This window comes from Lagenorhynchus albirostris, chromosome 15 (assembly GCF_949774975.1).
Source record: "Lagenorhynchus albirostris chromosome 15, mLagAlb1.1, whole genome shotgun sequence".
NCBI classification, from domain to species: domain Eukaryota; kingdom Metazoa; phylum Chordata; class Mammalia; order Artiodactyla; family Delphinidae; genus Lagenorhynchus; species Lagenorhynchus albirostris.
Genome location: NC_083109.1, coordinates 80,281,707 through 80,309,503, shown reverse-complemented (window position 1 = coordinate 80,309,503; position 27,797 = coordinate 80,281,707). Strand labels below are relative to the sequence as shown.

General features: G+C 57.3%; 1 protein-coding gene across 1 annotated transcript; it reads right to left on the bottom strand.

The window, feature by feature from the left end:
* Window positions 1-875: 875 nt before the first annotated feature.
* MYL10 (myosin light chain 10) lies at window positions 876-13,006 on the bottom strand. The gene is made up of 7 exons (XM_060123063.1): window positions 12,964-13,006; window positions 8,889-8,981; window positions 8,273-8,348; window positions 7,250-7,354; window positions 3,573-3,651; window positions 1,280-1,328; window positions 876-998 (listed from the first exon to the last, which is right to left on the bottom strand). The coding sequence occupies exons 2-7, from the start codon at window positions 8,922-8,924 to the stop codon at window positions 900-902; spliced, it is 444 nt and encodes a 147-aa protein (XP_059979046.1). The 5' UTR covers window positions 8,925-8,981; window positions 12,964-13,006; the 3' UTR covers window positions 876-899.
* Window positions 13,007-27,797: the final 14,791 nt, after the last annotated feature.

Genomic DNA, 27,797 nt, shown 5'->3' with positions numbered 1-27,797 from the left:
TTGCTCCGCGGCATGTGGGATCTTCCCGGACCAGGGCTCGAACCCATGTCCCCTGCACTGGCAGGCGGATTCTTAACCACTGCACCACCAGGGAAGTCCTGATGTGTAGGATTTTTTTAAAAGTATATTTGGGATTTAAGATCTTTGTCAATATCTATCGTTGCCAATATCTTCTCCAGCCTGGGCTTGCCTTTTCACGCCCTTCATGGTATCTTTTGCTGAGTGGAAGTTTTCAATTTGAAGTCCAGTTTCTGCCCTTTTATCATATGGTTGGTGCTATGCGTGCCCTGTTCAAGAAATCTTTGCCTCTTCCATAAACATCCTTTGAATCCACCCCCCGCCCCCTCCCCCCACCACCTTCTTTGCCTCTGTCTGGCTTCTAGCTGCCAGGTCTCTCCTGGCCCTCTCCCACCTCCTCCCCACTGTGTCCCCACCCCAGTCCTTGCCTCTCTCACTGCATGATATTTCCGCCCGGGGACAGGGCTGGCTCATGTCCATGTCGCTGGGCCTGGCACCAGGGCTGGCACGTACTAGGTGCTCAATAAAAGCTTCATAAATGAAGACAGTGTCTGTGCCGCAGCTGGGGATCAATTAGTTCTAAACACCAGCTCATCAGGAACATTTGAGCAAAGCCAGGAAGTGAAAAACTTTGGAAAAACCAACAACACAGGAATGTTTAGCTTTCTCCCCAACCGGAGCATTAATCACAAAACCTCAGACCTTGTTACATTATTTATTCTTACTTTGCCCCTGACCCACAGGCCAGAGAGCCTTTTCCTCACACACACACGTTGGCTGCAGGGGCTCCTCAACGGCCGCCCCTCTCCCCCACCCCCAGCCCCGTGTTTGCTGCCTCTGAATGTGTGTATGGGGTGGGGGGGGCCGTCGGCGGTCCCCTTTTAGTCCTTCTCTTCGCCATGCGTGATGACGTAACACAGGTTCCTATAGTCCAGATTGCCACACACATCTGGCGGGAAGGCAGCAAACATCTGCTTGATCTGGGGAAGGAGCCGGGAGTCAGCCTCAACCAGGGCCGAGGGGGGGCCAGAGCCGGGGGTCACCCAAGGGCATTAGGCAGAATGTCGCTCCCCTCTTTGGAGAGGGAGGCATCAGGGTGGAGGCCACAGAGGCCAGGCCAGCAGGCCAGGATCCCACCACCCTTGTTCCCATCCTAGGAGTCAAGGGGGCATCATCTCAGCAGATCACTAAAGAAAGAGCGCTTCCCAGGAAGATGCTCGTCAGTGCTGAGCAAGGAAGGACCTGAAAAGCCGGCGCTCACCTCGTCCTCACTGAAGCGGTCTGCCTGCGTCATGAGCTTCTCTTTGATGCTGTTCAAGGGAGAGAAAGGGTCACATTCAGGGTAAGGGCCGCTCTGGATGTGGACACGCGGATCCTGGGCTGATGGCCCAGGAGGACCCCAACCAGGGCTGGCCCTACAGCCCCAGATGGCTGTGTGGCCTCGGGCGGCCACTTCAGCTCTCGGCCTCCGTTGTAACGTGGACTCCCCTCTTCACATCAGGTGGGGACCCAATGACATGGCCTTGGGACCCCGACATGACTGTGGGGGCCACTCTGATGTCCCATCGTGCACTAATAATCAGCCTCTAGGTCACTGAGGGGAGCCTCCTTGCCCTGGTTCTAGACGCACCGCCTCTTCAGCTTACGAGTTTTGTGGACATCTGTAAGGTGTTTCGGAGCGTGCAAGGCGCTTGCACTCAGCCAGGGGGCAGGAAGGCTACCCAGGTCCGCGTCCTCCTGCGCCTGCCCAGGTCTCCTTTGCTCCTCGCAGCCCTGGGAAGTGAGTACTATTATCCCCCTTTTACAGAGAGGGAAACTGTCCCCCTGCGTGGTCCAGAGGAGCAGCTGCCCACAGCGGCCAGAGCTGCCCGGGGCCTGGAGGGATGGCCAGAGGTGGGGCATTTGAGGCTGTTGGGGAGGGACTGGTGCCCCCAGGAGCTCTCAGGGGGTGCAGAGGGCAGGGGTGGGACCAGAGGGCTGAACAGGGCCCTGAGCACCCGGCAGCCGCCGCCCTGCTCCAGACCGACGCACATTTTCCATTATTTATGTTACTACAGGACAGTCACAGTTTCCAACTCTCCACGCTGGGGATTTTTCACAGACTCTCTTTCAACCAGAGCCTCCTCTGTGGCCGGGCTGGCAGGCAGCCGTGTCTCTCAGATCCCATAGCCTGGGGATGGCGCCCGCGGTTCCCAAACTGGGTCTCCAAAGGGTTCCTCCCAGCCCTGACTTTGCTCTAGTGGGAGGGAAGGTAGGTGGCAGTAGAGGGGTGGGTTCGGGTCACCCCAGGGGTTCCCCCAGTGCCCCCCTAGGTCTCCAAGATGGGGGTGGGAACCCGGCCTCTGAGGGAGGGCTGAAGGAGAGGGCTGCGGCCTGAAGAGACCCTCGGGAACCTCAGGAACCCCTCCCCGACCCCTGAGGAGAGTGTGACTCAAAACTCTGGGGGGTGAGGGGCTGTAAGAATGTCTGAGAGACAAGATAGACCCTCGCCACTTCCTCCCTGCCCCCCTGCCCTCTCCCACCCCACCTCCATCATGTGCTATGCTAACGTTGAATAGAAAGCAAGATTAGCCTCCAGCCGAGGCCTCAAGCATCACAGTAATTGGTCGTGAAGCCTGTGACTAAGGAAGAAATCTTGCCTGCCCAGGGTCACCCACAGGCCCAGGGAGGCCTTGGAGGCCCTGAAGGGACAGCTCAGGGGTTGGCTCAGAACACTCAGTGTCTCAGCCCCTGGACCGGCTGCCTCTGCCCGGCCCGCCCCGGCCCGCAAGTCTTGGCTGTCTGCCCTGTGCTCTCCCTGGGCTGAGGCTCCCAGACACAGCAGGCATTAGCGCTCCCTCCTTCAGTGATGCCAGCCCAGTGGAGGCCGGACAGCTGCCCACGGCCACCGCACTCTCTCTGCGGCCCCAGCTGAGCTGGTTCCTTCCCATGGCTACGCCTCCATCCCCACATCCACTTGGGCCCTGGCTAACATCTGGCTCAGTCCTCTTCCCAACACCCTGGATCCCATTGGTGCTGGCCTCTTGTATTTCACTCACCCATCCACTCGCCTCCATCCCGATGGCCAAGACCCTTGTGGCCGCTGCAACCCTCTCTTCTCCTCCTCCAGGCTGGCCTCCGTGTTGCCCCTGCCTAACTGCTGCTTAGGCTCTCCCATGCCCCCAGGGCAGACCCAAGGTCCAGGGCCCACACAGGCCCTGCCTTCCTCTGTGTGCTCCAGCCAGGGGGATCCTTAGTCATCCTTCAGGGCCCACCTCTACCCCCACCCATTCCTCCCTCGCTACTGGGAAGCCCTCGCCTGGGGACCCCATGTTCCCCATACACATCCACACAGATGGGGACACCGAGGCCCAGAGAGGGGAAGGGACATCTAGTAATGGCTGAACTGGGCAGGGCAGCGGCCTCCTGGCTCCTGGCTGGAAGCTGCCTGAGATGCCTGAGTTCCAGGCAGGACAGGAGACTGGGCTGCGACCCACCCTGACCCGACCTCAGTCCATCTATCACCTGAGACTTTGGGGAGAGAAAAACCAAAACAGAAGGCCGAGGAGACTTACAAATCAGCCTTGACGAAACCTTTCCCTTCAGTGTCGAACACATTGAAGGCGTGGAGAATGGTCTCCTCCGGGTCCGTACCTAGAAGCAGCGCACACAGGCAGGGGGAGCATCAGGATGAAGAGGCCAGGCAGCGGCTGGGGCTGGGGCAGGTCCCATGGCCCCTACAGAGGCCAAGGGCTCAGGGAGCTTCCTCCCCAGCTTCTAGTCCACAGTGAGGCCAGAGAAGGGATGTTTCAGAGAAACAAGGAACAGTATAATAGCCAAGGGCTCTGCATATAGCAACAATCAGCCTGCACAGATGCACCTGGAAAGGCCTACCAGGCATTTACTACATGCTTAACCCTCCTGCCCATTGGTCCCATTTTACAGACGAAGAAACTGAGGCTCAGAGAGGTTAAGTGACTTGTCCAAGTTCTCACAACTGATGCTATGTGATTCGACGATGGATGGAGGAGAACAACTTTTACTTGGGGGCTGGAGGTGGGGGCTCTGGCAGCGGCATTGGAGGAGTCACAGAGGTTGTCTAGGCCAGAGGCGGGGCAGGTGGGTCCACAGGTTTGTGGGAGTGAGGGTGGGGGGACGGGAGAGGCAGAGCGCTTCCAGAGCAGTTCTGGTTTTATCACTTTTATGGTGTGGGCTTTGGGGAAAGATGTCATTAGAAGAAATGGTTCTACTAACACAATGGGATTAAATACCCAGCCCCCTGGTGGTACAGATGGGGAAACTGAAGCCCAGAGGGAGGAAGGGTCTCACCCAAGGTCTCAGGGACTGTGTGAACGACAGCAGGTGGCCTGGTGACCCTTACCTGGTGCTCTTCTCCCCGTCACACTGACCTCCCTTCTCACTATGGAACCACGGGATGTCCCCTTCCTTCTTAAGGCTCAGCTGTGTCATTGGTGAAATGGAGACAGGGGCGGGGTTTGCTGCCTGCCTCCCAGGATCAGTTAAGATAAAGGGTCATTAACGGGCAAGGTCTTGACCAACATTATTATGGCCACAGACACATCTGAGTGCTCTGTGCCAAGTCCATCCTGCAGCTTCGGCACTGTACCCCATGGGACCCCAGCACACCCCTTGTGGTAGGTCCTGATGCTCCAGTTTGTCAAAGAGGAAACTCAGGCTCAGAGAGGCTCTGTTACTTGCCTGAGGTCTCCAGATATAAGGGGAGGAAGGGTTTGAAGCCACCTCCTTGAACCTCCAGAGCCCCCTTCTTGTTCTGCCATGCTGTGCTCCTGTTACTCAGACTGGGTCAGGGCCAGCTGTGTCCCCACCATCAGACCGGGTCAGGGTCATCTGTGTCTCCCCCATCAGACTGGGTCAGGGCCAGCTGTGTCCCCCACATCAGACTGGGTCAGCGTCATCTGTGTCTCCCCCATCAGACCGGGTCAGGGCCAGCTGTGTCCCCCATCAGGATAATCCAGGACAGGATGATGTCTGAGTGACTCCACATTTCTGAGACTGGCCCTGAGTGACTGGGCCGGGCTCAGTGCTGACCTTGCCAGCCTGGGAGCTCCTAGAGGCAGAGCCGTGGGCTTCCTCTAGGTAGGGTGGCAGGGAGCCAGTGTGCCCAGGCCAGAGGCTCCATCCAGGGCCCGTCACAGCCTGGCCTTGCAGGAGGAGAAGGGGTGGCCACGGGATTATGGTTGGGGAGCTGCTGTGCAGTCTCTGCCTCCCAGGGTCTCCGGAGAGACCTCCGTGCCGGGGCAGCCTGGCTCCAGCCTGCTTTCCTCAGGACTGGCTGTGTGTGGACCAGCTGCCCTGGGTTCAGGCCCCACGGCTGGACATTTACCACACCCGCTCCTCCCTTCTCTCCTCTGCTCTGCAGACTGCAAACCTCATCAAATGGGCTGCAGAGAGACTGCTTCCCCTCACTGCTGTTGGGAACCTCATGACAGTGTCCTTGTCCCAGTTAGAAGGACAAGGTGGTGCCTGCCCAGCCCCCCGGCTCCTGTCCCCACCCCAGGCTCAGCCACGTTCGCATGACAGGCTCAGCTGGAGCTCCAGCCCCGGAGCCCCTGCGAAAATGAGAAAAAGCTGCAGCCCTGGGTCGGAGCTCTTAGCTCAGCTGCAGACGGACACGAGCTCCAGGACTTGCTTTAAAGCCATGGCTGGAGTCACGCATGTCTTTGCCTGTGAGTGTGCCCCTGCCCTGCCCCCTGGACTTCTGCGCTCTTCAAGGAGGTGGCCATGGTCCCAGGAATAACCCTTAACAGCTTCCCAGAAGGGGGCCTGAGGGCACTGTTCTGTCAGCTGGACAACACCAGGCTGTGGTGGGTTTAGTGGTGGCCCCCCAAAGATATACCCAGGTCCTCATCCCCAGGACCTGGAAATGTCACTTGGCAAAAGGGCCTCTTGACATGGACTGATCTCCCTGGCTTATCCGGGTGGGCCCTAAATCCAATAACAAGTGTCCTTACAAAAGTGAGGCAGAGGGAGACAGAAGAGGAGGGGACAGTATGACCACAGAGGCAGAGATGGAAGCGAAGCAGCCACCAGAAGCTAGCAAAGGTCAAGAACAGGTTCTCCCCCGGAGCCTCGCAGGGAGCCCGACCCGCCAGATTTCAGATTTCTGGATTCCAGAACTGAGAGAATCCATTGCTGGGGTTTTTTGTTTTGTTTTGCGGTACATGGGCCTCTCACTGCTGTGGCCTCTCCCGTTGCGGAGCACAGGCTCCGGACGTGCAGGCTCAGCGGCCATGGCTCATGGGCCCAGCCGCTCCGCGGCATGTGGGATCTTCCCGGACCGGGGCACGAACCCGTGTGCCCTGCATCGGCAGGCGGACTCTCAACCACTGCGCCACCAGGGAAGCCCCATTGCTGGTTTTTTGAGCCGTCAAGTTCGTGGTCATCTGTTACAGCAGCCTCGGGAAACTAACACAACCCCCATTTTACAGACAGAAAAACTGAGGTGCAAAGAGCCGATAAGCTTTGCCCAAGGTCACCCTGGGGGTCAGTGTGAGACCAGGTCTTAAGCCCAGTTGTAGCCGAAGCGCCAGGGGAGGGTATCAGGCAGGGGCTGCCTGAGCCTGGGATGACGATGAGCCCCACCCCGCAAGGGCAGCCGCAGCCCAGGCTGGCCCTTCCTTCTGACCACAGAACCCCAGCCTGGCCTGATGCTGCATCTCAGGGGAGTGCAGTGGTTAGAGCCAGAGTCGGGGTTACAGTTCCATCCCTGCCACTTCGATGCTGGGACACCTGGAGCAGGTGTGGTGACCCGTCTGAGCCTGGGTCTCCTCACTCACGAATGAGGCCCCTGATCCTTTCCCTGGAGGAGAAGCCCATCCTGTACTGGGGTTGGCCACAGAAGCTTCCAGAACGCCCCTCCCCCATCCCACCTTCTCCTGTCAGCAGCGGGTGGTAAGGCAGAACAGGCAAGATGAGCCCAGGGCTAGGAAGGTGGGGCTGGGGCTGGGGCACCATCCTGACGGTGGGCGAAGGGCTTTCTCGCAAACTATCCCGCTGGGCGCCTCACAGCCCTGCAAACTGGGGGTCATCACATTCGCCCCACTCTGTGATATAGAGGTGGAAACCGAGGCAGGGTCTTGTGTGTGTGCCCCGGGGGCTGGTGTCTGGGGCTGCATCGTGCATCGGTGCGGGGTACGTCAGCACGCAGGGCCCTGCCTACCCACACCCACTCGCCCATCCCCTCCCCAGGGCCCCCTGGGGCCTCACTCACCCTTCAGCTTCTCCCCAAACATGGTCAGGAAGACGGTGAAGTTGATGGGCCCGGGGGCCTCCTTCACCATGGCCTCCAGCTCCTCGTTCTTTACGTTGATGCGGCCTAGGGGAGGCACCCAGGAGTACAAGGAGGGTCAGAGGGGACCCTGCCTGCAGGCAGCCCCAGAGAGCAGAGCATCCTGCAGGATCCCCCAGCCCTACCGTCTCACCCGCCCCCACTCAGCCCTAAGGCCCTGCCCCCCTGCTGGGGGACCTCGGGATGGGGACACATCCAGCCGTGGTCAGCACGGGGCTGCCCCCAGCCTCACCACCCGCCTGCCACCACCTCAGCCTCCCTGGAAAGGAGAGCAAGTTGGTGGTTATCCCCATGTTACAGATGAGGAAACTGAGACCCAAAGAAGCTGCAGCTGAGGCCCACAGGGGTGGAAGGCCTGGGCCTCAGGGCTCAGGTGCCCCAGGAGGGGATGGGGACCCGGGTTCCTCACGGTCCCAGGGGACAAGCAGATCTCTGCGAGCTTAAGGCTCAGTCCAGAAGTGAGTTGGTTACGCCCCTGTCCCCCAGCCCCAGTGCCCCCATCCAGGCTTCAGGCCCATCCCTGGGCCCTCAGAGAAGGCAAAAGCCTCGCTGGCAGCTGAAAACCGCCCGGTAACCCGAGTCCCACCCCTGGATATCTCCAGCCTCGTCCCCACCCACTGCGTCTCCCCCTGCTCTGCTGACCCCTCCCCCTCCCCCTCCCCCTCCCAGCCTTTGCACGGGCCACTACTGCCCCTCTTCCCCACCACCTGTGTCTCCCCCTGCTCTGCTGCCCCCCTCCCTCCCCTGGCCAGTCCTCCTCTAACACCCGGGATCTCCCCTGACCTGCCAGGCGGTGGCCGCCCCTCCTCGGCACCCCCAGAGGACACCAGCCCCTCACATCCCCTGCGCCAACCGCCCTGGCCTGCCCCCAGCTGCCGACCCTTTCTGGATGGCCAGGGCTCGGATTGCCCCCCATCCCCAAGCCTCCGGCTGCTGGGCACCCACCCAGGGCAGCAAAGGTGTCCCTCAGGTCCTCCTTGTCGATGAAGCCATCCCGGTTCTGGTCCATGATGGTGAAAGCCTGGCAGAGACACGGGCACTGAGTAGCCACCCGCCCACCTGCCCAAGCCCAGGCCCCCTCCCCAGAGAGATCCCCCCTCCCTGCAAGGGGCTGTCCTCCCGACCACTGTTGCCTGGGCAACCTCAATACAGGCCGTCTGGCCGCCCGGTCACCCAGCTCAGCATGACGCCGGCATGAGAGTGAAGGTCAACCTGCCCTGGGCTCCTGCTGTGTGCCGGCACGTGCTGGGGCTTCGCGCCCGCCCCTCATGTCATGCTCCCAGCAAACCCATTTTACGGAGCGTGAAACTGAGGCTCGGAGAGAGGAAGGGCTTGCCCTAGGTCACACGGCACGCAAAGGCTCGGGGAGAGGCGGGGGAGAGGCTGCCCAAGGACAGCGCGTCACCTCTCCAGAGGCTAAGCTATAGCATGGCAGCCTCTAAGGATACTGATGTCATCACCCCCCAGCGGCTGAGGGCTGAGCCCACGCCTTGCCGGCTCCCTAAGGGCTTTCCGTGCATTCCTGTAACCCTCCCACCGGCCCTGGGGGCGGTTGACCAACCTCTTTAAACTCCTGGATCTGGGACTGATCGAACATGGAGAAGACGTTGGAGCTGGCTCCGCCTTCTGCTCTTTTCCGGGCTCTCCTGGGTGCCTGTGAGGGTCCAGGGGACGCCTTACAGAAGCCCCTTCCCGGGAAGGTCCCCCATTCGCCCCACTCAACCCTCAGGGCTCACCTCCTGAAGGACACTGCCCACCCCCACGGACCCCAGCAGGCAGACCAGGCTCCTCAAGAAGGCTGGCAGAGAAGCAGGGCGTTTCCCCGCTTCTTCTTCCCGGCGAGAAGCCAACAGAGCGGCTACCCCGCGGGGCTACCTGCGGCTTCCCCGACAGGCCCCTGACTCCAGATTGCAGGAAGTCAGTGCCCAGGATGCGGAGCAGACAGGGGGGTCTTTTCTGGCACCAGCCACCGTGTGGGGGCCCCACCTCTCCTGCCACCCTCCCCGGTGTTCAGGGTAACACCCAGACCCCTTAGCCCTGCGAGGTCTGCTCCCTCTCCCAGAGCATCCTCCCCCGGCAACCTGGGTCCCCCCCACTTGCTTTGAGCTTCCTTCTCTCCCAACATTTGCTCCTGCCATTCCCACTACCTGGGACACATTCCCTGCCTTCCATCGGGATGAATCCTCATCCTTCAGGCTTAATTCCCCCGCCTCCTCCTCTGAGAAGCCTTCCCTGACTAACCCCTCCCAAGGCCAACTTAGAGCTCCCCCACCCCCTCTGTCCCTCCCCACCAGTCTTGGGCTTCCACACCCCGTAGCACGTAGCACACAGTCCTGCCATATCTGCCTGTGTCTGTCCCACCCGCTGGGCTCCCCTCCCCCACCCAGGGCCTGGCTCCGATCTGGGTTGGTTTGGAAATAGCGGCCCAGAGCTCAGGGCATATCTCAGGGCAGCAGGCAGAGCAGGTGACCACCCACGTGGAGGGTCTCTGGCCAGACTTCCTGCCTCCGTGTGTTTCTTTCCAGATGTCATGGTGCCTGAGGGTCATCCACTACTGGGCATTTGCTGAAAGCTCTCTGTTCCCAAACCCCTCCAAGGGACCTTTCTCTCAGCAGCCGTCACTGAGGTCCCCATGTGCAAGGAGCCCCAGACTTGGCTTGTGATGGGGGGGAAAGGACAGGCGGGACTTCACAGAGGAGGAGGTGGAAGGGGACCCTCCACAGATGTGGGCGTCCCCACACCCAGCTCGGGCCTCCATCTCAGCCCCTTCCACCCTCTGTGCCCAGCCCCGTCCACCCCACCCCAGGGCCCGGACTTCCCTGGAGCCCCCGCGCCCGCCCCCAGCGCCTCTGTGGTCTCCCCTCCCCCTGGCTCACTCCTGTCCACTCGCCCAATGTCCCCATCCCCGCACTTGCCCCCAACTCCCCTGGGTTCCTGGGCTCACTTCAGGAGCCCCAGTGCCCGGCTGACTTATAATTAGCTTTTACTGGGTCCTTTGTCTCCACTAATCCTTTGAAAGGGGGCTGGCAGGGCGGCCAGGCCGTTATGATGCTGTGAAACCCCTGTAATATTTATAAATCCCTTCAGACGTCATAAAGAAAAGAACCTCCCTGTGGAATTCATCTCACACAATTATATATACATTTCCTTCTGGTTAATAAAAAGCAGTCACTTCCGTCTGTGGGATATGCTGCCCTTTCTCTCCTCAGACCTGCCCTTGGCCACGGCATCCCCCATCCCTGTCTCGCCCCAGGCTTTCAAGTCCATCTGGGGGAAACGTCACCCTACTGTGTGGCAGACCCTGTTCTAGAACCTTGCAAGGAAGGAAGGGGCTGTTTTCTCCTACTGCACAGGCAAACCTGAGGCCCAGGGCCCTGACCGGGCTTCTGATCTCCCAGCCAGGACCCTTTCCAGCCCAGCTGTCTTGGAAATTCCCATTTATAATGTGCCTCTAAAAATCCGCTGAAGGGAACATCTCAGGGCAGAAGGGGTCACCCAGACCTGAGTTCTAATCCTGCCTTTGCTACTCACAGCCTCTGTGATGTTAGGAAAATCAGTTTTCTGCCCTGAGCCTCATTTATAAAAGCGAGATAACGTCTCCCTCAAAGCATCCGGACATGTATTAGGTACCTGCTGACCTCCAGCCAGGCCCTGTGCCCAATCCCAGGGACCTAGAGCTGAATCAGGCCTGGTCCTTGTCCCCAAGGAGCTCACAGTCCAGCTGGGAGACAGACAATCACTAGAGGGTGATGGGGGGTGGGAAGATGCTGAGAACACAGAGGAGCCTCTGTACCGCTGGGGTACTCAGGGCGGACCTCCTGGAGGAGGTGGCTTCTGAGCTGAGGCTTGACAGAGTTCTCAGGCCAGGAGGGACCGATGAGGGTGAGTGAGACAGGGGCATGAAAGAACGGCACCACTGAGAGCCTACAGGGAGACCCAAGGGGCTGGAGCACAGGGGCAAGGGGAAGGTGGCAGGGCAGGCCCCACATGGCCTGAAGGACCCCGTAGCAAGGCCAGCAGCCCCCATGCCAGGCTCCGTAGGACCCAGGCTGTCCTGGAATAGTGACCCCGACCCCCATAGGAAACATATTCTCTTAGTGAGATCAGAGCCCCACTTTTCCCTGAAACCTCCAAGCCTGGCCCACCCTGTCCCCCTCCACCCTCCTCTTCCTCGCCCCCCGCCCCAGCTTTCACCTCAGCAGCCCCCACCGAGTCCAGGAAGGCAGAGACCCAAATCAGGACCCACAAAGATGGACTGGCCGGGTGCAGGGATGACATCAAGGGTGAAGAAAAGGTCAGGACAGGCACAACATCAGGTCAAGGTCAAGGTCAGGGTGAGTTCAGGCAATGAGGTCAAGGTCAGAATCACAAATGCAGTCAAGGTCACAGGATGAGGTCAAGGTCAGGAGGTGGGGCAGCACCAGCCTACCATGGTCTGGATGGCTCCCTCGCGCTGCAGCAGGGCTGCAGGAGCGCGGCGACAGCTCTTTAAATAGTGCTCCAGGTCCGGACGACAGTTTGGAAGGTGACAAAGGACAGGAAGGGGGCCTCCCTGCCAGACACCTGTCAGGGGCCATTGAGAGTGGGTGGAGTTGTGGGATCCAGAGACTGTCCAAACCACAACGATCTCCACCAGTGCAGGGCCAACAGGATCTCTGCGGCCAAGGGACCAAGGCCCAGGAAGGGGCTCCTGGCTGAGGGCACACGATAAGCTGAGGCCTGGAGCCAGCTGGGGAGACTTGGCCTTGGGCCACGCAAGTTCAGGAGAGCTCCCAAGGCAGGGCCACCCACGCCAGCTGGGGAGACTCAGGGCGGCAACGTGGCCCGAGCCCTCGAGCTGTGTGACTCTCGGTGGGACACCATCCTGCAGAAGGCTCGGGCCTCTCATGTGAAAAGCGGGGAGCGCCATCCTGCAGAAGGCTCGGGCTCTCATGTGAAAAGCGGGGGGCACGTGACGCTTCTTGGTCAGCCCATGGAGAGCGTTTCTGAATCAGCCTGGCCCGCAGGGACCCCTCAACCAATAGGACTACTGCCACCATTACCCACCCCAGCCTGGGCCCCCCCAGGGCCTTGAAAATAGTCCAGGGAGTTGAGAGAGCAAAGAGACAAGAAAAATGGAAGTGACTCTGATGAAGGAGAACTGAGAAATCACATGCCCATCCACTCTGGCCACACACATAGTGGGACGTAGCCCGTCCCCACCAGGCCTGGGCCGGCCCAAGAAGTCTCTAGTTCATGTGACAAGCCGAGCCTGCACCTGCCCCTGGCAGGGGCCCCGTGTGTCCAAAGCAGCCCGGCTGCCCAGTCTATCCAGCCAAGTCGGCCCCCACCTGGGACCACCACGCCTGATGGGCTGCCAGGGCCGGCAGTGCTGGGCTCAGGCTGTGGGCCCACCCGGCCCCAGGCACAGGACGGCTTAACTGTCCCCGGAGCTGGCCTTAGGCCTCCAGGCCCCGGTACGGCTGATCCCCTGTCTTGGGGGAGGGAATGTGATGACAATGAAAACAGTAAGAGTAGCTAACATTAATGAAACGCACCAAGTCAGGCTATGTCCTAAAACTTGTGTCTTCACATTGACTCCTTCACCCCATTTTCCAGGTGAGGAGACTGGGGCAGACACGGGTTAAGTGACTCACCCAGGCTGATAAGTAGTGGTGCCAGGATGAGGGCTCCTTTCTAGTGATTCCAGAAGGTTGTGTCCATTGCGATGCTCCCCTCCCCGAGCCATCCTGGACCAGCTGACTCTTACCAGTCCCTCTGACCTCCCCGAGAACTGTGATGGAATCTGCTGCCCTGAGCTGGGGCCAGGCCCTGCCATGCTGCCCCCTGGCAGGGACCAACCACACGGGCTACAGGTGTTCAGCAGGTCAGGGTGAAGGGAAACTGGCTCTGGGCACAGGAGCCAGGATTCCAGTCGCAGCCCCATCTCCAGCCACGGTGGGAGATGAGCTGTGTGAGCACGGCAGACGCCTGCCCCTTTCTGGGCCTGAGTGGAGGGGCAGGTGGCCACTGTCCATGCCAGCCCTGGCAGCAGCCTTTCCTGGCCTGGTCCATGAGCCTGGCCCTGGGGCCTCCTGGCTCTGGGCTTGCTGAGCAGGGAGAGATGATGCCATCCGGGGCTACTACCCCTGCTTCCTGCTGGCCGGAGGTGTCCATATGCGAGGCCTGGATGCCCCTGAGCTCCTGCTTCTGGGGATCACTGCTCAGGACAATGCAGGGGCTCCTGAGGGCCCAGGACAGTCCTGAGCACTCCGAGGGCCGCCCAGCCTGCCAGGAGGAGGGAACTGCAAGAGGGAATCGCAATGAAACTCGGAGTGAGTCACACAGAGCTCGCAGTGCTGAGTCCCCGTGGTTTCCTTCCCTGGCCGCCTCTTCCTTCATATTATGAAAGCAGGAAGAGCTAGTCAGAAACCTGGTGGAGACCGTGGAAACCCCCAAGGAGAGATGGTCGGGAAACACTTGTCCCTGGGGTGGAGGGGAGTAGGGGGAGATGTGGGGAGCATGCAGCGGTCCTGAGAGAAAGACACTCTGAGTTCCACCCTCGTGGTGGGACTCCCTCTCAGCAACACACAGACCCTCAGTCTTCCCCATCTGAGAAATGGTGCCAGTGAGCTGGCTGCTTGGAAGCAGCCATCAGGCAGCCCAGCACCCTGGGAAGGAGTCACTGGCCCGGTTTGGAGGGCAGAGGCCCCACATGGATGGAATTATTTTTCTTTCTTTAATAAATTTTTTTATTTTTGGCTGCGTTGGGTCTTCGTTGCTGCGCGCGAGCTTTCTCTAGTTGCAGCGAGTGGGGGCTACTCTTCGTTGCGGTGCGCGGGCATCTCATTGCGGTGGCTCCTCTTACTGTGGAGCACGAGCTCTAGGCGCGCGGGCTCAGTAGTTGTGGTGCGCGGGCTCTAGAGCACAGGCTCAGTAGTTGTGGCTCACGGGCTTAGCTGCTCCGCGGTATGTGGGATCTTCCCTGACCAGGGCTCGAACCCCTGTCCCCTGCATTGGCAGGCTGATTCTTAACCACTGTGCCACCAGGGAAGTCCCTGGATGGAATTCTTGATGAAACTTACCACCGCAGTCCCCCAGCAGCCTGATGGGGCCACGGCAAGTCTGTTGCCATCACCAGGTCACATTGTTCGGCTCGGCTGACCACTGGGTGACGGCCAGTTGTTGGGGTCAGAGAGACCCCCGAGGGGTTTGTGCTCCCAGCCAGGTGCCTCCAGGAGCAATTAGTCTCGGAACTGGAATTTCAGGTGGGCCCCAGGGAGTCAGAGGACTTAGACGCTTGTGAAGGGCACCCCACTTTCCAGAGGGCAACCCGAGGTCTCAGGGGTGACCAAGCCAGGATGGGAACTTGAAAGAGACCAATTGCCTTAGGACAAGGCCACCCCCCTGCAGGGTGACAGCTGTCACCCAGACCACATGAGAGCAAGCTGGGGCAGGTGACTTTACCCCTAACCTCTCACCACTAACTCTCTGTGATCAGCAGGCTGTCCCCTGCCCTCCCAGGCCCACTGCCCTGGGATACTGCCCCCACCGCCCCCGCCAGCCACCACCTTGACCTCCAGTGCTTTCCAAATCCTTCCTTCATTTTCCTTCCTCCAAGCCTTTGCCCCCTCCCCTCCCCCACTGGAGTCACTGTCTATCTCCAGCCTCTACTCCGCAGAGCAAGGACCACCTGCTTTTCCCTCACCACCATTGCCCCACCTAGAGGCTTCTACTCACCTGGCCTATGGGAGCATGGAGGGAACCAGCAGTCCTCTGAGTCCAGCCCTGCTAGCTGCTGAGTGTCTTTTGCAGCCTCCCCATCAAGTGGATGTTGCTTGCATACCACCTGTGATGGGGAGCTCACCACTTCCCGAGCAAAGGCAACTCAAATTGGCAAATGCTCATTGATTTTCTACTGTGGCCCTCCACTGGGTGTTCTGGGGGACTAAGAACTCATCCTTGACAATTCCTGGGCTTGGGTCATTGTAGTAACCCAGTCAGACAATGTACGCTGAGTTTCTTCATTCACTCATCAATTATTTATTGGGTGCTGGGCACAGCGCTGAACAAAACAGGTGTGGCTCTGAGAGTGAGGGGACCAGACAAAAAGTGCCAACGCCCACCCGTTCAGAGGGGACATTATGGGCTGGGACCCAATGAACTGGGCCTTGAAGGATGAGGAAGATGCAGTGGGAGAGGTCACTGCTCTGGGAGGAGAGCAGATAAGGTGTGGGTGTCCTGGGGCACCTAAGGAGTTGCTCAGATATGAAGGGTCAAGTGGGAGGGGCCGGGGTCCAGCGGGAGAGGGGAGCAGAGGGGGCAGGGCTGTTCAGAGGTGGCCTCCCGACCATCGAGAGGTGACCTCGAGGCCCCAAGCAGGACCCAGCAAAGAGTTCCCAGAGCGGGCTTGGGGCTCCCTCTCCTCTTGGTCTAGGGTCACCCTTGGCACACCGAGCAGAGGAATCCCGTCCTTTCTCCTCCTGCAGCCTTCAGACCCGCAGCTATTTTTATAGCAGGATGCTGTGGCCACAGGCCCCTTGAACGGGGCGCCTCCCCCACGCTTCCGCAGATCGAGCACGCTGGCCAGCCCTCCTGCCGCTGCTGTGAAACAGGCAGGAGGAGTCCTGGGAGACATTCTTCTTCGCTTTAAAGGCTTCCTTGTCTTTTCTAAGTGGCTCCAAATTAGAGGAAGGCTCCAGACAGGGGTGGGCCTGGGGAGGAGGGGACAGCAGGGAGTTTGGGAAAAGACAGACCTCCCCCTAATTATCCTTTAGATCTCGGGCCATCCCATCTGCTAATTAGAAAGTTGATGTATGTGAAAGGCAATTTCCTTTGGGATAAGAAGGAGCAAAGGGTAAATCGGCTCTAAGTCTGGGTTCTGCTCGAAACATTAACTGCAGAGTGGTGGCCTGCGTCTGGCCCCCGGTCACGTGGGAGGGGGCGGATGCCTCCACCATGAGCACAGGGACTACTGTAGCAGCAGCACGTGTTGGATGTTCTGCGACCAATGCCGGATTTCCTGGTCTGGGCTCTGAGTGGGGAAGGTGGTCCTCAGGAAGCTTGCACCTCCCTGGTGTTAGGGCCCTGCCTCCCAGGGGTTATTTGGTGAGCCTCCTTGGGAGAGGGAGGGGACCGACCCCTTTGTCCATCTCTTATCTCATGACTGGGGATGTGATGAGGAGGTGGGGGATGGTGAAAAGCAGGTATCAGAAGCCAGACCTCCTGACCCCGGGCTTGACCACACCCCGGCCCCCCAGGGGAGACGCTTCTCATGTGCTCACCTCGCCTTCCTCAGAGTTAAGCGGCTACAGAGCTTGACAGGACGGTTTGGCGACCAGGTCACAGCCAGGAGGATCCAGGGGTCCACGGGCAGAAGAGGGGCTCTCACTGCAGCGTCACTGCAGAGGGTGACAGTGACTTGTCTTCCCAGCCTCAGTAGCCACAAGGCAGGTCAGACCTAGCAACACCTTGTGCTGAGGAGTTGCAGGGAGGTATAGTAGCACAGGAGCAACCCAGGGATTGTAGCTCACAGCTCAGCTCAGACATGTGCAGGTATTCTTGGGTTGCATTAATAGAGGTCTAGGTCCTCAGTACAGGGAGGTGACGGTGCTACCTTCTGTTGACCTACACAAACAATAGAAAACTTAGGCTTGAACCTAGGACTGCGCTTTGCAGGGGAGGGCTTTTAGGAGGATAGCCACATGAATTGTGGCTGGAGAGTAACAGCCTTGGTGGGAAGCATAATTGTGGCAGTTTTGCAGCTGGGCCATGCATGGCCTGTACCCACTCAACTGGGACCACTCTTCAGCTCTCCAGCCTCCATTGTCCTTCCTCCGGGCATTTGCCGTCAGGCTCATAGGTTTTCTCCAAGCTCTGTGCCTTGGGAAGAACTTCCCCTCTGTTACCCCATTTTAATTCTACTTTGGGTTATTAGCTATTGCTACGTAAAGAATCATCCAAATCACAGTGGCGTGTTCACGGTTTCTATGGGTCAGAAATTCAGAAAATGCATAGCAAGGAAGGCTTGTCTCTACTTTGAAATGTCTGGGACTAAGGCCAGGGATGGCCGGACAGCTAGCACTGGAAACATCTGAAGGCTTGACCACGCATGTGTTTGGGGTCTGGGCTGGGAAGGGGAGAGGGGGACCAGCCCCCTGGTTCACAAAGCACAGACCTCATCCCATTGGACAGCTGAGAAAACTGAGGCCTGAGGCAGGGAAGGGCTGGCTCGAGGTGCCACTGGAAGACGTTTACCACATCCTGGAAGAGACACCTGGGAGCCGAGTCAGCAGGGACGTCCAGAAGGGCTTCCCACTCTTCGAGATGCGGGACATCCTGGCGGCAGACGGTGGCACAGGCAATGCTTGGACCTGGGGCCCCCCCAGGGGCCTGGAGGCTGCCAAGCAGGCCCATTTGCTGCACTAATGTGTGCCTTCTGCTGCTCGGGGCCTCCTCACAGCCTCTCCTGTGAGCTGGGCCAGAGGCAACAGGACAAACTATAATGATGTCAAACCACGCCCTGCTGCCCTGGCTTAGCAAATAGCCCGGTTGCCCAGCATCTAGCAGCTTCCACCCCCGCCTGGCTCAGGGTGGGGTGAATCAGAAGCCAGGACAGGGGGTGCGCCACTTTTTTTTTTTTTTTTTTTTGCGATACGCGGGCCTCTCACTGTTGTGGCCTCTCCCGTTGCGGAGCACAGGCTCCGGACGCGCAGGCTCAGCGGCCATGGCTCACGGGCCCAGCCGCTCCGCGGCATGTGGGATCTTCCCGGACCGGGGCACGAACCCATGTCCCCTGCATCGGCAGGCGGACTCTCAACCACTGCACCACCAGGGAAGGGGTGGGCCGCTTTTTAATGCCCCCTCTCACCCCTACCCCCCAGGAAAAGAGCCTACAGGTGGAGCCTCCTTCCCCTGTGAAGGAGATCATGGAGCCGGGCCCCCTCCCACTCCACAGGCTGGAGCACCCACAGTGGAGGGACGGTGGAGAGCAGAGCCCTCCCTAGAAGGCACCCCTCCCCAGTGCCCGGGCCTGTGGGCTGATCTGTACGGGGAACAGCCGTACAGCTGCAATCTTCTCCCCAGGGTCTGGGGGCTGTGGATAGACTAGAGCTTGAATTTGGGATTAGACCTGGGTTCGGGTCCTGCTGGGCCTGACTTCTCTGTGACCCTAGTGCACATCACTTAATTGCCTCAGGGTCTCTGTTTCTTTACCCGTAACCCGAAATTATTTGTATTTAAAAAAAAAATTTTATTGAAGTATAGTTGATTTACAATGTTGTGTTAATTTCTGCTGTGCAGCAAAGTGACTCAGTTATACATATATATATATATATATTCTTTTTCATATTCTTTTCCATTATGGTTTATCACAGGATATTGAATATAGTTCCCTGTGCCGTACAGTAGGACCTTGTTGTTTCTCCATCCTATATATAATACTTTGCCTCTGCTAACGAAATTGGTTGTATTTACTCAGCAACTTTGTTATGAGGGTTAAAGCGTCGTGCCTGGAACATGTTCGGTGATTATCAGTCGGGGCTACAAACCCTGTCTGGTCATTGGCAGAAGACATGGCTGTCAGTGACAAGATCGCCCAACTGCAAGGTCACGTGGCCCGATCGTCCTCGGGCCCAGCGTATAAGCCGGCTGTTACGTCACTGCACTTCCAGATGCTAACTCGCAGGGGAATGCTGGCTGTGTCTGTGTCACGCAAATACAGGCCTGCACCCCAGCCCGAAGCAGAGGACCCGAAACACAGTGGGCACTTATCATCAACAGCTGTGGACTGTGCTTCGCATTGATTCCTTCTGCAGACGCTGGCTCGACCACAGGCCGGGCTTGTATCCTCCACTGTTCAAGAATCAGATTAGCTTCAAACTCGTCCCAGTTGTGTAATAACCGTTCTTTGAGACCTTCCAGAAAGATCAAGGAAGCGTCAGCATCTTACGTGGAATGGAGCACAGATATATTGGGAGGATGGTAGGTTGGGAAATGTGGAGGGCGTGTGTGTGTGCGTGCGTGCGTGTGTGTGTGTGTGTGTAGATAAATGCTCGCCTCCTACAGTAGGAAGTCTTTAGATAAACTTGACACTGAAAAGCCAACTGGTAGCAACACAAGCTTGTTATTTAGTGCTACGGAGGGAACTCTGAAAGAATCAGCTAGAAATGAGAGCAGCGGCCTCTGCGGCAGGGGAGAAATGGAGCAGGAGGAGGGGTAGGCCTGCGTAACTGTGTAACTACACAACTCTTATTACAACCTCTAATTGAGGGACCTGCTTACATCTGACAAATTGAAATTAAAAAGAAGAAATATGTACTGTTGAGTCGACCTCTGTCTCCCTAGTCTTGGGGGCCCTGAGGGGAATGGGGTGGGGAGCAGTGCTGCCTTGGGCCTGGTATAGCCCACGCAGGGCTGGGCACATCGTGGTCCTCAGGGAAGCCACCCGAGGTCACACTCTTACCGTCACCAGACCCTGGGGCCCAATGGTGCAGCACACGCCCGGTGTTGACTTTGGGGTGCTCACACTGTGGGGAACCTGCAAGGCGCCCCAGTGGCCCAGGGGCACTTTTGAAGTCCCAGTACCTTCTAAGGATTCCGTTTAACAAGCTGGGTGCTACAGGCACCTGGATGAAAGATGCTGTATGAAGACATGAGATAATTACCAATTAAAGCCATTTTCTTAGAAACAGGAAGGTCCCATTTGCCAAGAGTAAACAGTGGGGGCATGCCCAGCCTGGGAAAGTCGTTCCAGGGGGCCTCAGAAGCTGGTGTGAGTCAGAGCTCCCTCCCCCGAACCCCGAGGGTGAGAAGTCAGCAGAGATACAGCGGCAGGGCCCCCCCAACCCCAGGGTGGCAGGAGAGGCCCCACCCCACGGCTCTCCACCCTGCCTGGCAGGAATGGAGGAACTGCTAGAACGGCCCAGATGGAGGGGCTCTGCACTGAACTCAGGGACATCCCCACATCCTCTGCAGGATGTAACCTCGATGAAGGGACAAACGAGGGGAAGCGAGCCCTGGGGCTCCCTTTTCACTAGTCTCACAAACCCCTGTTGAGGACCTCCTGCGTGATGCTGGCTGCCTGGAGTGAAGCAGCGGAGTGCCCTCCTCGGCCATAACTCTTAGCAGCCAAGCCTCATTGGTGCTTACGACGGACCAGACAACTCCGTCGAGTGCTTTAAGGGCTGCCTCTTTTTACCTTCACCCTGACCCTAGAAAGTGGTCTGTTAGGATCCCCATTTACAGAGGAGGCTAGGTGACTTCCTGAGGTCACCCAGCTAGTAAGTAAGAAGCTCCAGGCTCTGAGCAAGTAACCACTGCACTACCCATCCCCCGATCTCCTCGGCATCTGCCCTGCCTGCAGCTGCGAGGTTGGTAATCCGGCTGGCGTCCAGCACTCGATGGGCAGCCTCACCTTGCAGACTCCCAGCCTCCAGGAGGACTCAAACCCCTCTCCAGCCCGTGCCTCTTTCCTGGAAGCCCCTCAAAGCCAGATCAGGGAGTCAGGCACTCCCTGCACACACCCATGCTGACTGCATCCCCATCACTGAGAACCATCCATTCAAAATTCCAAGCCAGGGAGCTGGGACCAGTTCCAACTCCTCCTGTTCCCTGCTCTCCAAGTTTCATCAGCTCGCAGAGAGGAGAGGCCGCATGTCTCTGATGGGCCAAGTGGGACCTGGGGCCAGGACCCAGCAGCCCAGAGCAGATCCACAAAGAGACTCGGCTCCTTTTACCACGTGTCCTAGTTACCTGGTTACTGCTGGCCGATGGCTAATTCCTGCTCCCCTGCCCAGTGGGAAGGTTCCTTGTAAACTATAAAGTCCCTAATAATGGAAGCAAGTCTTACAATACTCAGGTCAAATGTACAGGCATAGCTCAGTTTCCCAAAATCACATGGTTCTTGGAGATGGTCGTATTCAGCATTTCACAAAGCCACCTATTGTGTGCTGACATCTACTACGTGCTGAGCGGACCTCAGATCTTAGCTACCCCAGGGTATCTCCGATAACCCGTCCTTACAAACGAGGGCCTTGATCCTCGAGGAGTGTAAGTTCTGCCGGAGGTGAGGGACAGCTACACCAGAGATCAGTTCTTTCCCGGATGCCTCCTGAATTAGTTTTCTGTTGCTACATAAAAACACAACCAGAGATTTAGTGACCTCAGACAACACACACATTTGTTATCTGACAGTTTCCTTGGGACAGGAGTCTGGGCACAGCTGGCTGAGTCACCTGCTCAGCACCTTACAGTCAAGCTGTCAGCCGGGCTGTGTTCTCATCTGGAGGCTTGACTGGGGAAGACTCCGCTCCCACACTTATTCTGGCTTTTTCAGAATTCATTCCATTTCTTGGTGTCTGTATGGCTGAGGACTCTTTGCTGGCAGTCCACTGCAGGTGGCCTCGGGTCCTAGAGGCTCTGTGCCATTCCCTGCCGCATGGCCTTCTCCAACATAACTACTTCGGGAAGCCAGTAATGAAAGTCTCTCTCCAGTCTGCTCAAACGGAGTCTTATATAATGTAACATAATCATGGGAGTGACATCTCATCACTTCTGCCACATTTTTTTTGGTTAAAAGCAAGTTACAGGTCCACACACACTCAAGTGGAAGGGATTGTACATTGGGGGTCATATGAGGGTCTGCTCCTATGTGCCCCCAGGAAGGATGAGGGGCACTCCTGACCCCAGTGGGGCTGTCACTGGTCAGGCATCCAGGCATCGCTGGCAGCCGGGAGGGGATGCACACACACGCACGTGCGCATGTGCACACGCCAAGCATCCTCCTGCTGGGAGTTTCCCATCAAAGACCCCATAACAAGCTCTCACGTTCTTAGATCCTCATCTCAGGAAATCCTCACCTGGTCCCCTGAGCAGGAACCAGGGCAGGGCTTACTGTCCCTTCATGAGCACAAGAAACCGAGGCTCCCAGTTAGTCCGTGACCAGGCTGTCCCCTGGCCTCCCGCCCAGCGTGTAGCCCTCACCCCCGTGCCTAGGCTGTGTCACCTCTTCTGTCCTGCAGCGTCAGCGCAGCCTCAAGCTACAGCCCCTCTCTAAGCCCTGAAGGAGTCGACGCGCTTCCCGGCAAGAGTGTTTCTGCAGCCTTGTTTACAGTTGTTGAACTATTTTCATCAAATTAATTAAATACATGCTAAATCCTCTCCAATTTGTTGTGCGATAAATTAAAGATGCTAAGATTGTGAAATGCATAACAAAACCTGTTTATTCTGATAAAAGCCCGCATGACAGCCCTGAGACAAGCGTCTGATCGTCCAGAATCTGCTTCCACCGCCGGCTTCATCAGAGCGGGGCTTCTGGCCAACAAGCCCCTCGGCGGCTGGGGTCCCGGTGAGCCCACATGGCTACCCAAAATGGGGACTTGAGGCTCAGAGGGAGGCAACGGGCCCCACATCACCAGAGAAGACGCTGCACGGAGGCCAGGACTGCAGAATGCCTTGTCCTTCCCCAGAACCTCCTGCTGGCTTCCTGTTGCACCGGGTCAGCAGCTTGTAGGAATGATAACAGCTAATACGGGCCTGGGGTCATAGTATATAAACTCAAGTAATCCTCATGCAACTCTCAGAGGGCAGTGCTGCTATTACCCCGTTGTACAGAGGAGTAAGTAAAGGCATCGCAAGTAACCAGCGGAGCGCACACAGCCCAGGACATGGAGAAGCCGGGATGGGGCCAGCAGTCCAACTACAGAGTCTGTGCCACTCACTCTATGTACACAGGATCCTCCTCCAGCTCTGGCCACCCATCCCCAGGCCAGGCTATAGTCCCAGAATCCCTCTGGGTCCAGGACACACACCACTACCACCACCACTCCATCCCACAGCTAGTGTCTGTCTCACTCTGTTCTTTCTCTGTGCAGAGTGTGCCCCGTTGGCCACATGAGCATGACGGGTCACCCGTGAGAATCCCCTTCACCCACACAGGGGCATTCTGCAGCTCCTGAGAAAAAGAGGGCAAGGGCATTCCCGCCATCCAATCCGGGGCACAGAGAGCCTTGCAGCCATCAGCCTGTGGCCCAAACCCTCCCTCCCAGACCAAGCGGATGTATGGATTCAAAGCGACTCCACAGCCACTACCCATGTGGGTCACTTGGCCAAACCCAGAGCTCTACTTTGTTATTCCCATTTTGTGGATGAGGAAACTGAGGCCCAGGGAAGAAAAGGGACTTTCCCGACTCCCATAGAGAGATTGTGGGATAACTAAGTTTAGACCCAGAAAAGGCTGAGCTGCAGGTACCCAAAGCCCAGCTCCTGACTTCAGTGCAGCCTGGTCATCACTGTCTCTCAGCCTCCCTTGGCCTAACCAGGTGTTCTGGGCACCTTGGGACCCAGAGCACACTTAACAGAGGTCCCGATGCAGGCCTGACTCCACTCCAGTCCTAGCTTCCACCCCCACGAGTGGGCATTTGCAGTACCCCACTTGCTGGGCCCTTAAGAACCTCAGAGCAACTGGGGATTGTTACACCTTGTAAACTCTGAATCCCAAAAGCGATGGTAATTGTTAGCAGTACTGCTGCTGCTGAGGAAGAAGAACAGGACAAATTGGGTGACTTCCAAGCTGATCCCTCCTTCCAAGGCAGGCACCCCTTATTCCTATATGTCCACTCCGGTGAGCCCACACTGCCCAGGGCCAGGCTTCCCAGGAGGGGAGGCAGGACACACACCCTCAGTGGTCTCTCCCAGAACTCTCTTGCCCCTTTGGTGTCCCCAAGTGGTGTGGCCCTGGCTCCCTCGCAAGTTCTTTGATGACAGTTTGACCACGTGGCTCCCGCCCCGTGATGTCCCCTTGCTCCTCAGCGCATCGGCTCCCATCACCCTGGCACGTGGGAGGTCTGCTGACTGGTCACTCATAGGCAGAGGGAGACAGAGAGAAAAACGCCGCTGCCGTCCAGTGGGACAGGGCGAGGACACTGGAAGCCCAAGGAACCGCAGGAGAACCGGAGGGAGTGATCCGTTCTAATGGGGGCCAGCGGGGAGGGTGTGGTCCAGGGAACAAGTGAGCGGAGGTGAACACAGAGGCTGAAGTTCTGAAGGATGAATAGGAGTTTTCCAGACAGACACGGGAGCGGTGGGCAAAGTGGGGAGTGGGATTCAGACAGCCTGTCTGCAGGACACTACCTTTCCCTCTCGTTTCCCCCAGGACAATCATTAGCGACACTGATTCAGCAGGGGTGGAGGGGGCGATTTGGAGTGGCTGACACAGGGCACAGGATGAGATGGTGGGGACTTGCCTGTGAAGGTGCTGAGTGTGGGCCTGACAGGGTCCCTGAACCCCAGGTAAAAGTCTTGGTGCTCGTGCGTGGCTGGGAGCCGCAGAGAGATTTGGGGCAGAGAGAAATACAAGCCACAGACACAGAGCTGGACCAGAGCTAGAAAACCAGAAAAGACTGATAAAATAGTGCAAAAATAGCGCAGGCAAGAAGGGACAGAGGCCTGGACGGAGGAGCACATGGGGGGAGTGTGTCAGTTAGAGGCACAATAAGGGCGTACAGCCAACAGGACATGGGGAGAAATTAACTATGACCTGAGGACGAAGGGGGCATCCAGGCTGCTCTCACTTACTCTGATGTGGGTAAGGGGTGGGCATCATTCGGGCTCAGTGAGGGAAGCAGAACCCCGGTGAGGGTTATAGTATAGGAATTAGCACCCACACCGCTGGGGAGGGTCTGGGAAGGAAAGGTCCAAAGTAAGGAGCTTTATGGTACCCGGGAATGTCACCAGCCAGCCCTCTCTAAGCAGGGGTGCAGGTGGAGCTTGCAGAAAAATCTGGAAGCCAAGTGGGTCTGGCTGCTGGAGTGGGAAGGCAGAGCCAGTGTAGACGTTGATGGAAGTACCTTCACAGCTTCTGCTCTGTGAGATCATAGCCAAGCATCTGGTGGAAGGCCCAGGTCACTGTGAGCCAGCAGGGCCAGCAGTCCTCAAAAGGAGGACAGAGGAAAGGGCAAGGACAAACCAGAACCTGCTGGCATCTCTGTCTGTCTCTCCCACCTCTAGCCTTGATGGCCTCAGAGCACAAATTTCTCTTCAGGCCAACTAGAGGGGAGAGGATTCTAGGGAACAAGGTTCCAGCCAACTTGATTGGCATGAGCCACCACAGGGGAATGACACGGCCATTTGCTGAGACCCGGCACCCAGGAGGGGGCAGGTGCAGGGCCACCTGGTACAGTTGTGCATGTCGTTCACTGCTCAAGGGCACTTGGCTAAGGGATCCACAAAGGCTGAACACCTGATCCTGGCATGAAGCTGTATCTACCTGGATTCAGGGGTATCTTTTTCTAACTTATATAAGATATTCTTTGAGTGTGGGCAGGGTGCAGGGAAACAGGATGTGTTCCAGGTGGGATGGGGGGGTATCTGTGGGGGATGGGCTTCCCCATCTGTGGCCAACACCAAGGAAGGGATCATTTCCCTTTAAGGGCCAGGCAAACAGGTTTCTTGTTAATGGTTGGACTAATCAATAACAGGTGTGGGGCATAAGGTGCTGGTCCTAAAATTCCCAGAGGGCAGAGCTAGGCCCAAGGAAGAAGCGCAAAAGTGGGCAGAAGCCAGCTTACTCTGAGGGAGAATTCTGCCCTAGGCAAAGTTATTTCAGATACAACAAGCTGACTTTACAGGTGAAGAGCCCCCCGTCACTGGAGATATGCAAGCAGGGCCAGACGGATGCTTAGAGGGTTTGCTGCAGGGGATGTTATGAAGCATCAGTGGCCATTCAGCCACCTGCCCCTCCTGGGCTGTGAGTCAAACAGGAGAGAGATCTCTGATGATGGGAGGGTGGGGCTCCCCCCAAGCCCACCCCCATGCTTTCTCTCTGCTCACTTCTTTTTGGAACCGCCTTGGGTGTTTAGAAGATTAATTTCATGTTTGTGCAAAGCAGGGGATTAGGAGGGGAGGAGACTGAAGTTCTCTGTAGGTTGTTAAGAAAACATCATCTAAAAAAAGACTGGCAAAATCGTTGTGGATACAGGTTACAGTTGAATGACGTGTTTACCACCAACAACCCAGGGCTTTTAGTTGTAGGTAATTTGCTCTCGTGCTCTGCAGTCTCAGAACCTAAACCCTTGGGCTCTGGGATGTTAAAAGACAGAGCATGGCGGGGTGACCTGTATCCCTTAGGGCAGGGAGAGTGGGGCATCTTACCACCACCCCTGTCCTGCCGGGGTCTGGGCTACAGACCTCAGGCAGAATTCTGCCGTGGGGACCACTGGCTCCTCTGTCCACTGCTGCTTCCTGAATCACTTCTCAGTGCTCCTGGGGGAATCAGGGGAGAGAATGAGGCTCAGAGAGGGCACAGGCTCACCCCAGCACACACAGCAAGTTGCTGACTCCTGGTCCAGAGCTCCTTCTCTAAGCTACCACTTGCTCTTTGAGATCAAGATGGTGGGAGCCGCCGGACCATAGCAGGCCTTTGCGGGAGGGCCTCGGGAGACAGAGCCCACACCATCCAGCATCCTATCCTTTTTTTTTTAACAGCTTTGTTGAGATATAATTCACATACCATACAATACACCCATTTACAGCATACACTTCAAGGGCTTTCAGCACATTCACATTGTTGTGCAACCATCACTACAACTGATTTTAGACCATATCTATCACCCCAAACAGAAACCCTGTACCTTTCAGCAGTTATCCTCCAACCCCTGCCACTGGCTGCCAGAGCCTCCCCCCAGCCCCTGGCAACCACTAATCTATTTTCTGTCCCTATGGAGTTGCCAACTCTGGACATTTCACACAAATGAAATCTTATAGTAACTTGGTCTTCACTTAGCATAACGTTTTTGAGACTTATCCGCGTTGTAGCATCCATCAGTACTTCGTTCCTTTTTACGGCTGAATCATATCCCGTTGTATGGACACACCATATTCTGTTTATCCATTCACCCACTGATGGACATTTGGGTTGTTTCTACTTTGGGGCTATTATGAATAGCCCTGTTATGAACGTGTGTATATAAGGTTTCTTTTGTTAATTAATTAATTGATTGATTGATTTTTGGCTGCATTGGGTCTTCGTCGCTGCGCGCGGGCTTTTCTCTAGTTGCGGTGAGCAAGGGCTGCTCTTCATTTTGGTGCGCGGGCTTCTCTTGTTGCAGAGCATGGGCTCTAGGCACGTGGGCTTCAGTAGTTGTGGCACGTGGGCTCAGTAGTTGTGGCTCGTGGGCTCTAAAGCGCAGGCTCAGTAGTTGTGGCGCACGGGCTTAGCTGCTCCGCGGCATGTGGGATCTTCCCAGACCAGGTCTCGAACCTGTGTTCCCTGCATTGGCAGGTGGATTCTTAACCACTGCGCCACCAGGGAAGCCCGTGTGTATAAGTTTTTGTGTGGTCGTATATTTCTCCTCAGAGAACTGGAATTCTGGACATAAATAATAATTATAAATGGGGAGTAACTATGCTGGAAGAAGTGGGGCTGGAGCGAGGATAAATAAGTTAAATCTTCAGGTCTTGGAGGAAGAAGTCGTCAGATATTTATAATTGATAA